Raw genomic sequence first — 12,165 nt, forward strand, 5'->3', positions numbered from 1 at the left:
ACAGTCAAAAGAAGCTGTGTGTGGTCTAGTTGAGTGAAGCTAAACAAACATAATTTTTGGTTACTCTGCTAAAAAATATAGTTTGGATACATATATAGGTAACTTATTGAGGAAGGAAATTTTAGCGTGTGTATTTTTTATTTGTTTATTGTGCATGAGTGGCACATTTATAGTAAGGTCACAGCCAAACCATAAAAGTCCAGATTATATGGTTTAAAAAAAAAAAAAAGAATCACAAGAAAGGATATACCTGAAAGAGAAAGAAATTCCTTTCTCAAGCAAGAGCTTCCCACCCGATACGTGAGCCAGGGCTCTGCGGACTGCAAGTTCATCACATCCCGTGTGCGCCTTTAAAAGGGTCTGCAAGTCCACTCACACTCCCGATATCCCATGTCTCCTCTGTACTGTTTGTTTACTAGTGCAGACAGAATCAAATGGTCACAATTCCCTGGCCTTAAATATGAGCTACTTTACCAGTGGACAAATGAAGAGCCAGTGCTTGGAGTCTGGTAACTTACCTAAGGACTCAGAGCTAACTAAGCACTTTTTTTAGAGGCTATGTGAACCCCCATATGTCATCATATTTTGCTCAACAAAGTTTATATTTCCCAACTATTAGTATTTAGTTTGCTTCAGTATTTCGTAATTATAAACATTATGATACCAAATGGACTCTGTAATTTTCTTAGTTCTTTATCTTAGATTTCTGATGTAGAATTAGCTTTACGATATATGTTCTCCTAGAGTAATCTCTGGAAAGACAGTGTCAGAAATAAGTGGGTATGTCCATTTTCCTACAGGTTCATTGTTACACTTATTTCCAAATTTGGCTAAGGCAGAGTAAGCAACGTGTATCTCACAATGGCTTTCATTTCTGCATATTTATCATTGGTAAGATTAAAATTTCCTGTCATTATCTCTGTTATTGAGCTACGTGGATGGGTGCATACTTGAATATACAGTCATGCACAGTTTAACGACTGGGATACACTCTGAGACATGTGAAATGTGTCACAAGGTATGTCCCCGTATGAAGAGCCCCGACCGCACTTCCAGGCAGGCAGCAAGCCATGTGAGTAACCTAGACTTGTGAAAATTCGAATGATATTTGTTTTTTAAGAGTTATGATTCTTTAAGAAATCCTTGAAACTAAGTAAAAACATCACCCACCAAAGCTAACCAGACCCGAAGCCTATACAATTCATTCAACTTTGGTTTGTAACTTCAGGGAGCCGTTGTCATATATGCTGCCCATTACTGACTAAGACATCGTAATACTATGTCTCACATGACCACACACAGGTGGTGGGCTAGCTTACTAAATGTATCTACACAAGCCAGGCATGAGGGCACATGCCTTTAATACCAGTACTTGGAAGATGGAGGCAAATGGACTTCTGTGAGTTTAAGACCAGTCTGGTCTACAAAGAGAATTCCAGGACAGCCAGGGCTGTTACACAGAGAAAACCTGTTTCAAAAAGACAAACAAAAATGTATCTATATGTATCTTAATATCAATATATCAAAGAAAGGGTTTTGCTCTAATACAACACAAAAATATTTGGTGCAGCTTTTAAAATGAACAGCATAGAAAAGGACGTAGAATGTTTCCTTTGTAAAAAGCAACTTTTGAAGAACTGCACAGTTGTGGGAGAGCACCTGTTATTATTTAAGAGATTATGAAAATAAGTGAAGTTTCCCCCAAATGATTAGATGTAACTACATGCTTCACTGTTGTAACTCTGTGAGGATGCAAAACAATCTGTTCTTGAATTAATTGGACGTATCGACAAGCATACGTGACAATGTCAGAGTATGATGAGGGTAAACTGTGTCATGCCATGGGTGGAATTCACAAGAGGGATAGAAGGAACGAGAGGGAACGCAAACTGACCTGCCTGGAGAGGGCAGGTGGATGGACAAACAGCAAGTGCCATCTACATGACGAAAAGGGTACTACCAGCTGTACTTCGGTGAGACTCAACTTAGCTTTTGTAGATTGAAGGAGAGATGCTGAGGGGTTTATGAATGAGAAGTGGTGGAACCACGTGACTGCCACAGAGCCAAGGGAAGCAGGCAAGTAGATGTGAAATGGGAGAACAGGGGGAGTGGTGGTTCCAGAGACATGGAATACCGCTACAGAAATGGACAGAAAGGCTGCTTCAAATGCCAACACAGGCAGTCAGGTAGAAAAGCAATGGCCCAAGGCAAGGAGCTTTCCAGAAAGGAATTCATAAGGAAAGCTCTGGGCTCTATGGTATATTCAACTCTGGTGACAAAGAATAGTATATAATTAAACAGCAGCAGTTGCATTTAAAGAGCAACAACACAGGATATGTGGCCATTATGAACATGAAACTAATTCCACATGTTTATCTTGCTGGCTAAGCCTATGGGAAATACCAAAATATTTACTTTCTAGACTACATTCCCATAGACAGCTATAATTGTGATGATACTTGAGCCCTCACAAAAGCAGACTTACTAGTGACACCAGACTTCCTCCTCCTGTTTCCCTTTTAGGAAGGCTCATTAATAATGGTAATGATTAGCCATCTCAGTCCTCACTCAATCCAAACAGCAGGCACAATGGTCCTGACCTGTGACGTAGATGCCTTTAAACCTTGTAAGTGAGCCTTGATGCCTCCACACAATAGGACTTCCTATATAAACATCTGTTTTCTCACATGAACCATGTTCAACATGGTAAAAATAATGTTCCTTTCTGTATCACTTTGTGAAAGGAACAATCAATCAAAATGTAGGGCTGAAGGTTCAAGTCTCCCTCTTCCATTGATGTGAATTTTCATCTTAACTTTCTCAGGGGGTATTAAAGTTTAGTACAAGGAAAGGTAACTATTAAGTCCTTAAGAACACAATAAGACTTTTCTTTTCAAATGGCAGAAAATACTGCCAAAGATACTGAGTGCAATTTCAAAGGAAAGAAAGTATCATGGCAAATGCTATGCCATGTGGAGTCTATGAAGCCAGGTCTCAAAACCAGTACACTGTTGCTTTTTTCATTAGAGGCTCCTCCAGAGCCAAGTGAACACATGGGCCTCAGAAGTCTCTAACAGTCTCCTCGGAAATCTCGACCCTGGTCCTCCTTGCTCCCTTGCCATCTGCAGTATGAAAAATCCAGTCATCTGAGCTGTTTACTAGAATAATGAGAAGCAGATCTGAATGGCGATCAGGAAGGGCAAAGAGAATTCATCCACATCCAATCCAAAATGAAGTATCTATCCAGAGGGCTGTAATCAAAAGAATTCAAAGGCTATGGGCATGTGAAAGGGAAAAACAGTCACAAGGACTGCACTGGTAGTGGCGACCATGTGAAGGTCACAATACTTTGCTTTCTGTTGCTGTGAGAAACACCTCACTTCAAGCAAGAAAGCTTTGTTTGGACTCATGGTTTCAGGGAGCTCGACCATGGCCACCTGGGCCTGTTGCCTTTGAGTATGTGGCCAGACATAGACAGCACCATAGTAGCGGTCGCACACAGCAGAGCAGTTCTCACCTCGGGACTGTGCAAGAGTGAACGATGGAGGAAATGGCTGTCTTCAGGGACACACTTCCTTCCACCAGATGCCGCCACCTCAGGGTTCCCCCAACAGTGTCACAAGCTAGCAGCCAAGCTTCCAGGGCACGGGTCTGGAGAAGACTTCCAAACTCTATCACAAGCGGAGCAACAGCACCTGTGCCAGTCTCCTGCCCCTCCTTTGCAGATACACACAGGTCTCTCAGATAAGCCCTTGTTCCTAGAAGTGCCTGATGGTGACAGGTGACCAAGCAGATGCCAGGAAACCACAGATACGGGTGTGAACTCAAACATCGGGAAGGAACCTCACCTCGGGCTCCTGCTCTCCTTTTGTGAGTTCACTGATAGGAGCTGTAGCTAATCCAACAAATTCAGCCCTGGCTTTTCTTGATGCTCCCTGCGGCTATGCAACACACTTTCTGGACTTGCAAAAATGTCTGCCGGCACGGTCCAAGGTAGTAAGCCCTCATCACACGTAGCCACTAATAAGGGAAATACAGACTGTGAAGTTAATTTCATTTCACATCGGCTTATTTATATTCCACGTGGCACGTGGCTACTGTGTTGCAGAGCTTAGGCTTAGAAAATTTGCTTATAAAAGTGATCGAAAACCACCAGAAATGACACTTTATGTCTGTTTTGTTTAAAAGGTATGTCATAGGCCAAATAGTGCTTAAAAACTAGTAAGTTGTCAATAAAGATCCATTGGATGATTCAATGACTTGATAAAAGTTTATCCCATTGAGCCAGCCCTAAAAAAACGCTGTACACATACCCTACACCTTTATGTCTTTTGGCTTCTGTGAAGCATCATGGGAAAGAGATGTTTAATATCATAACCTCTAACAAAGCCTCACTGACAGAAGTAGATACAGTATTTTGTATGGAACTTCAAAATACATAGGCTAGAACGTCAATGCTGCCCTGCCTCTAAAATTCTCAATGTTCTTAAAAGTCCTCCACCCCTAGCCTAAAAACTATTTGTTTTAAAATTTAAAATTACTGGGCGCCAGAGGTAGAGCTAGGCGTTAGGGAAGACACTTAGCTCTCCTGATGGCCTGGGTTTGATCTGCAGCAAACAGACTCATGCCCTATGCCCTGTGACATAGAGAGATAACATACTACTTTAGACTCCATGTCTGCCATCGTTACAAGAAGAGGACAGTAGCAATTTTTAATTATCAAAACCACCAGTGGAACTACGCTTAAGCGCTCTCAGAGACAAAACAAAGTTTTCAATATTTTTCTCACTGGGCAAATCATCTCCATAAAGTACATTTGGTGCTCATTAATTTTAGCACCTTAAAAAAAAAAAAAAGTACATGCACTAGTCTGAAATGCCAGCATTTATTTGCTACTGGAAAGTGAAAAAAAGAAAAAAGAAAAGTGTCCCAAAAGAGACAGGATAGAAAAAACAAGTATGAGTTCTGCTGCAAATGCAGTGCGGTTCCAAACGACGCGCTGGTGGCTGGCACCAACGGTGGAGGGGGAGGCGCAGAGGGCTGCTTTCTGCTGGCACTGACCAGGCCATGCGAAGGGAACTGCTTTCCGCCAGCATAGGACGGTCCTGAATATTGTTTGCTTTGTTAACCTGTCATGATTAGGAGGAAACTATTCTAGAATCTTCAGTCGGGAGTGGACTGCCTGACACATTCCACCTAAATAACAACACAGCAAATCAGTATACAAATTACACAGAGCTATTTGAAACGTAAATATATTCTGAGCGCTCCTTTCTGCCGCTCAACGCTTGTGGGGACATCTGCCCTTCGGCTGAAAGTGTCCTGGGAAATGTTGTCCACATGTCCTGAGCACTCCCCCTCACACATGTACTCTGCCATCTACCCTCAACCCAACTATCTAAATTACATTCAGATTTTTGTGGTATCATAATAACTTCAATATGGGGTATATTTTCAACATTCTGGTAAGAGACTCCTTTCTTTCCTGTCTCACCCTCCTCCTCTCAAGTCATTTCAGGTTTGAATACTTCATTTTCACATCTCTGTGGAACAGTGCAGAGCCCCATCACACAACATTTATTTGTGAGGTCTACAGACAGTGTGGGGAACTGTGAACCAGCATGTCAAAACCACACACTAGACGCACATGTCTTAGAAAATTAAAAAGTAGTTCTCTTCTTTTAAGACACTAGTTTTCTCAACATCATAACGCCAAAGTGGATACTATAGCCCAACTAAAGAGGAAGAGCATACTAGGAAGTCTCCAAATTCCTCTTTGGATTTATTCTTCTCCAGGCGATGCCTCCCCCCCCCCCCCCCGCAATGTCTTATTTCCAACAGATGCAAATACACACACCTTCTAATCTCACCACTTTAGGAAGAGAGTTGGGAGAAACTTCCTCTGCAGTTTTTGGAGGATAGAGGAGGTGTCGATAGGCAAGGCAGAAAGTCTCCAGGAAGGGACTAAGCCTTTGAACTGTGTACGTGAAATATGTTCACGTATTTCTATGGGGCAGTGCTCTTCACAGCCCACATGGCGAAGACACTCAACCTGAGTTCATCTCCAAAGCCCCACAGAGCGGTGGGAAGAGTCAACTCTGATGAAAAAGCAGTGAGCCTGCACATTATAGAGTTCCTAACTGCTCTTTACTTAGGACACGAAAGAGCAAGTTAAAAATGACAAGTTGAGAGAAACTGCAGAAAGAAAAACCCTTTGTGGATAGTACATTTCCCTCAACCTGACAGCAAATCTGTGGTGGGTGCCTGAACCCTCAGTTGGTATAAAACCCTAGAGGAACATTTTTATATACATATACGCATGATTTATAAACAGGCACAGAAAAAACTGACAATAATTAATAATAAAATCAGGGAATCATAACAACATACTATAATAATAAACATTATGTTAATGTAGTTTCTCTCTCGTCAAGACAATATTTATATACTAATATTTTTGGTTGGCTGTTGAACGCAGAACACAGAAATTCAGAACCTGCAGACAATGAAATAAGAGTCAGGAAGGAGTATCCACCATGAATTAAATATTTTTAGTTTATTATTTGTGTGTGCCTGTCTGTCTGTCTGTCTGTCTGTGTGCACGCATGCATGTGTGAGATGGAGGGGACATGGTGTACGCAGCGCACATGTGAAGGTGAAAAGACAGCTTTGCGGCATCGGTCCTCTCCATCCACCTTCACCTGGCCTCCAGGCATAATGCCCGGTTGCCAAGCTTGCATGGCCATTGCCTCTACCTGCTGAGCCATCCCTGCGCCTGCTTTTTGAACAAGGGGTTTATGTTATCCCTTTGCACTGAGCTATAAAAATTACATAGCGTGGCCTGCCCTGCCACGTTCTCTGTGTTCTACCATTGAATAAATGTTGGCTACACACCACTTCTTCAGCAGTCCTAAGAATGTAAAAGGGCTCAAGACATGACTCCTGCTTTCAGGGATGGCAGAGAGATGCACCTATGCACTGTGACACGCCATCAGTGAATGCCAGTTCAGAGGTGACTTCTAACTTCCGGTGCTTTGCTTGGTTGTCCCCTTAGCGGCTCCTGCCGCTTCTGGGGCGGCACCCAACTCGTTCCTTACAGATGCAGAAGCAGTGATTCAGACCAGCCAAGACCACGGTGACTGTCATTTAGCGGTGGGACCAGAACCACAGACTAACCAAGGCTTTCTGCCTCCTAAAGTGAGTTTATAAATAATCTGACCCACGACCATGCTCCTTCTCACTGCACAGAGAAGTCTCCAGTTCTGCTACTGAAGGTCAATCTGACCAATAAAAAACTTTTGTCACTCTACCTCACTTGCCACTAAAATACGTATTCTACTTTGCAGTATAAGTATTTTAGGTCACAAAATAAAGCTTTTTCATTTAAACATTTTGATGCAGTTGACAAAAGTTGTGATTTTTTTTTTTTTATGACTGCGGTAGTTTGAATGAGAATTGTCCCTGTAGGCTCGTATGTTTGGATGACTGGTCCCTCGTTGTTGGTAAGGTTTGGGAAGGACCAGGAGGCATGGAGAAGGTGTGTCAGTAAGAGTGGGCTTTGTCCACACCATTACCAGTTAGCCCTCTCTCTCTCTCTCTCTCTCTCTCTCTCTCTCTCTCTCTCTCTCTCTCTGCCTGGTGCGTATGGATCAGAGGAGCTCTCAACGACTGTTCCACACCACACCTGCCCGCCTGCTGTCATGCTCCTGGCCATCCATGTTGGCAATGGACTCTAACCCTCTGGAACTGTGAGCCTCAAATTGAGTGTTTTCTTTTCTAAGTTGCCTTGGTCAAGATGTCTCTTCATGGCAATAGGAAAGAAACTAAGACAATGACTGTGTTCCCTAAAATAAGGTATCTGGCTACAAGCACACACTTTCTGAACAGACAGAATAGGTCCAAGTCCTAGCTCGACTGGCTCTACTTAGAAAAGCATTCAACTGCAGAAAATGTAGGCTTTGTTATTTGTGAAATGGAGATGGAAACAGTACTTAAGCCATTTCCAGGGCCATGTCTGTGACTCAATGGGATAGTTTTTGGGAAATAATGGCAACAGTGCCCGCTGAGCACTTGAAAAACATGTTAGTTTCAGTTTTGTTACATTCATAACCATGTTCTTAGATCTGGATTTGAAATTGGGTTTGAAACCATCTTTCCCCTGTAACAACTACCACAAAGAGCTAGGCTCACATCTCTGGTTTCCAAGGTGCCTATTCCTTCTCCATAAAGAAAAGCACACCGAAAAAGCATCCAGGAGGCCCTTGGTCCTGTATGTGGCTCTGATTCAAAGAATTTAGGTGTTTCTGTTTAATGGACTCTGGTGAAAATCTCACTCCCATCCTCATTTTCTCCTTTTCGTCCTGAAATACCTCTTCTAAGCGGAAAGACTTTATGAACTATTATAAAGAACTCTGTAAATGTAAGGAACTATTCCCGTCATTTTCAGCAAAGCCATCTCAGTCCCCTAACCTTTGAAGTGACACTAAAATTTAAGAACACCGAACAAATTAAAATGACTGAGCTGTTTTCTCTGGCAGACTTGGGGAGGATTAGCTAATCTGAAGGCTTTACTGCATCACTCAGACTGTCCAATGACTACTTCCCTGCCTCTCAGAGATTGAAGAGCACATAAAAACAGACTGGGTACTACATAAAAATGGACTACAGACCTATTTTTAAAACCGCTCAGGGGAAAAAAAAAGTTCTGTCATACGACACTCTTATTATGGTTTAAAGAAAAGGAATACAGCATTTCTGTGAAAATGCAAGCCGTCTTTTGATGCCTTAAAAAACACAGATAGCCACATGATATCTCCCCAAACCAAAGCCTTTCAGTCACGCAGCTGTGACGCTTGTGGGTCCTTACCAGTTCCTGTGTGTCTTCCTGTAGTGGCAGAAATGCTGCTTCTAGAATAGCAGTCTGGTCTCCGCTCAGCTTCTGCCACAGCCTGATCAGCAGGATCAGCAAATGGGTGGCACTCTTCAGGCCAGCGAAAGACTGCAGCAGCCTGTCTTGGTTTTCCTCAACCGCATCTGCTAGAGCAATCACCTGAGGAAAGGACAAACTCTGGTTAGGGATCATTTCACAACCCTTGAGCCCTCAACAGCTTACACTTGGCACACTTTTGTTTGTCTTAGCAACAACTTAATGAGCTTTGTCTTCCATAGACACAAGTTACGTTGAATAATAAGGAAGGCATCAGTCATCTGCTAGCTTCCTTATTTGAGAAAATACCCCAAGTAATTCCAAATCCATATGGCCAGGGAAGAAAATATCCACAAAGTCAGCCTGATAGGTTATGGGGACGCTGTTCAGTATGTGCTTCACCATCAATGTTGTTCCTTCAAAATGTCGGGGTTCGAATACTCTTTAAAGAGTAAAACTACGTCAGTCTTCTATAATTAGCTATGGAGACCAATCAGTTAAAATATAATCAAAATAACTGTATTTGTCTGTGTTTTAAATAACTGTCACTCTTTTCAGAAAATAACTCTATTGTTTAAACTTGTCTTTCCAGATTGTCTTATGGCATTGAGATATCCAATATTTCTTTAACATTTGTAAAAGCCAAACAAAGGTTCAAACATCTGATCAGTTGAGAATTGTCGTTTTTAACACAAATGTCAGACACCAACCCACAGGGCATTAAAAAGCAGCTCAGGGTGTGTGTTGCAGCTCAGGCTTGCAATGCCAAATCTACTCAGGACAAAAACTGGCAGGAGTGAATAGAATCTGCCTTAGAAACTCCTTTTGAATAATCTTGTGGAAAAAGGAACTAAAGCAACAATTGGGTGGAATATCCAAGTCTGCCCATTGGTGCTTGATTCTATTTTATTTTAATGTCTTGGTGAATTCTGCGCTCATTAAAAGTAATGAACTGGCTGCTCCAGAGACTCAGGGCGTCTATATCCCCAGAACAGGAAGAGCCGATGCTGGGGCAGTAAGCTTCTTCTCAAAGCCCCCGCCAGCTTGAGGACTGATGAGATTCAGAAGTCTGGTGCAGACGATCCATTCAGTGATACTTCATGGCTTATTGACACTGGCCCAAAGGGCTTGTTAAAGTGCCATGATTCAAACAAGTAAAGTCTACGGCTGTGTGGTCTCTCAGATTCCACGTGGGGAGAGGGGCCACATCAGAGCACATGGGAGACACTGGATGGACATGAGATGTAAGCGAGGGAAAGACAGCACAGTGAGAGCTTTCTGTCTGAACATACTGAGCACACCAGGATTCTCTGCTGTGTAATCAGCACCTAAAAGGAGTCACAGAAGCCAGTTACAGTTAGCTCTCTGGAGGGCCAGGATCTGAACCAAGGCCAGTGTCCCAGAAAATGCACAGCTTATTGTATGCCTCGGACTGTGCTTTCCACTAGCGTTCTGAAGAAGTAGACGAGAACTCGCAGCCCACAGGACCTCATAATTGTTTAAAAAAAAAAAAAAGAAGAGTATATACAGAACCAATTAGTGGGAAGAAGCATTACTATAATGTCTTCATTGTGCAGAAAAGAAAGTGTAAAAGAAGCTAGCAAGGGACCGATTACAATGGACCAGAGTTAATATCCCTGGAGCCTCTTTTACTCAAATGGGGTTGGAACTCATCCCTTTCCCATTTAAGACTTTAAGAAGTCCCCTAGAAGAGACAGGAGAGGCCACTTTGCTTAAATTGCAACACCTGAAATCATATGCACCCTTACCATGATTCCGACTGACTTCTGTTAAAGTCTAAGCTTACGCTCTCTTTCCTGCTGTGAATGTTAACAATTAAGCATTATTGTGGAGCTATGATACTGACAGAGATGCTTATTGTCAAAAGCTGAACTTATAGAAAGGTCAAGGTCATAAGCTCCTCCAGAGTACCGGGCATGTGCAGGAAGTTACAGAACGCACTGTAGGGAACTCACTACTGACAGATTTAATCCATACCTTCAAAGATTTCACAGAAGAAAAAGAGGGTGAGGGAGGCAAATACTGACCAGATAAGGGAGGGCCTATAGACCCTGAAAGAAAACAGCGTCAATGGCATGAGTGTTACAGACAATCTCTCAATTAACTGAGCAGAAATGGTAGGCCATGAGTTCTGTTCTGTGCCACGTGTGATCAGTGTCATCAATCACTCATACCTACTTGACATTATTTCTCTTAAACAGATGAGAAAATGGAGGCCAAGCACACAAGTCATCAGGAAGATGGAGCATACACATGAACAGGGGGGATAAGCATATCCAAGTACATGAAATGCTTTCAGACTTGCGCTTAAAACTGGCCTTGACCATATAAAAATTTAGTAAAACTGACACTAATATAAAGTTTTAATTTTTTTCCTACTTAAAAGAAAGAAAAATAGAAAAAGAAAACAAAAAACTGAACCAGAAATTGTGAAAGGCAGACTGCTGAAGACAGGAAAGGTTTTTCGATTGTCATGGCTGTTTAAACACTCCTCTCTTCCTGCCTGCGAAGAAGGACCCACGGCTTTCATTTTGCTCTGGGACCGTCAAATGAAGCAGCCAGCCTGACTATCTCCCTATCTAGCACATAAAAGCAGAACTCAAGCAGCGGGACCTGCCTCACCCAACCTACTTGAGAGGGTGGGCTCAGAGATGACTGTCCCAACTCCAGCTGGGCTTGGCAGGCTTTAGGGAGGGGCACAAAGAGGGAGAGGCCACATGGAGCTGGCTCAGAAAGCCCCTCCCAGATTGAGAGAAAGAACCGATTGTTCAATTTTCAGGAATTTTGTAAGCCAGTTATTTCATATGTCTATTACTAAAAATTATAGGACTTAGACATAAAATTAAATTACAAAAAAAAACCCCGAAAGCTTAATAAATACTCAAAACTCATTATTCCCTGCTGTTATGTAGGCCTTGTGGTGATCTTTGCTTATTTTATCTGTCTTCGCAATAGGAGGTTGCTATCCATTTCTTTCAAGTCCATACTCTGAGACCTTACATGGACAGCTTGAAATCTGCTACTGAAATTACAGAAAACTCAAGAGGGTTGAAGCCAGCTCCTTCTGCACATCCTTCAGCTGCACAGCACTGAGAAGGGAAGCCTCCCAACACCCTGGAGTGAGGAAGGGCTTTTAAAAGCAGAGACTGCTTGCAGGAGGCACAGTTAGAAGCATGAAAAAAAAAGAGGTTGTTCTTGGGGGACGAGGGGATGCTCAG

At 42.5% G+C, this 12,165-nt stretch overlaps 1 protein-coding gene across 3 annotated transcripts in view; it reads right to left on the reverse strand.

Annotated features, from left to right (window-relative positions):
* The window catches only part of Bbs9 (Bardet-Biedl syndrome 9), a 390,403-nt gene that overhangs the window by 68,843 nt on the left and 309,395 nt on the right, over positions 1-12,165 (reverse strand). For all 3 annotated transcript variants that reach the window (XM_055601404.1, XM_055601405.1, XM_055601403.1), the window contains one exon: positions 8,867-9,049. In XM_055601404.1, coding sequence (XP_055457379.1) covers positions 8,867-9,049 — 183 coding nt within the window. The remainder of the gene's footprint in view (positions 1-8,866; positions 9,050-12,165) is intronic.

This window comes from Psammomys obesus, unplaced genomic scaffold, assembly GCF_907164565.1.
Source record: "Psammomys obesus unplaced genomic scaffold, mPsaObe1.curated_primary_1811, whole genome shotgun sequence".
Classification (NCBI taxonomy): domain Eukaryota; kingdom Metazoa; phylum Chordata; class Mammalia; order Rodentia; family Muridae; genus Psammomys; species Psammomys obesus.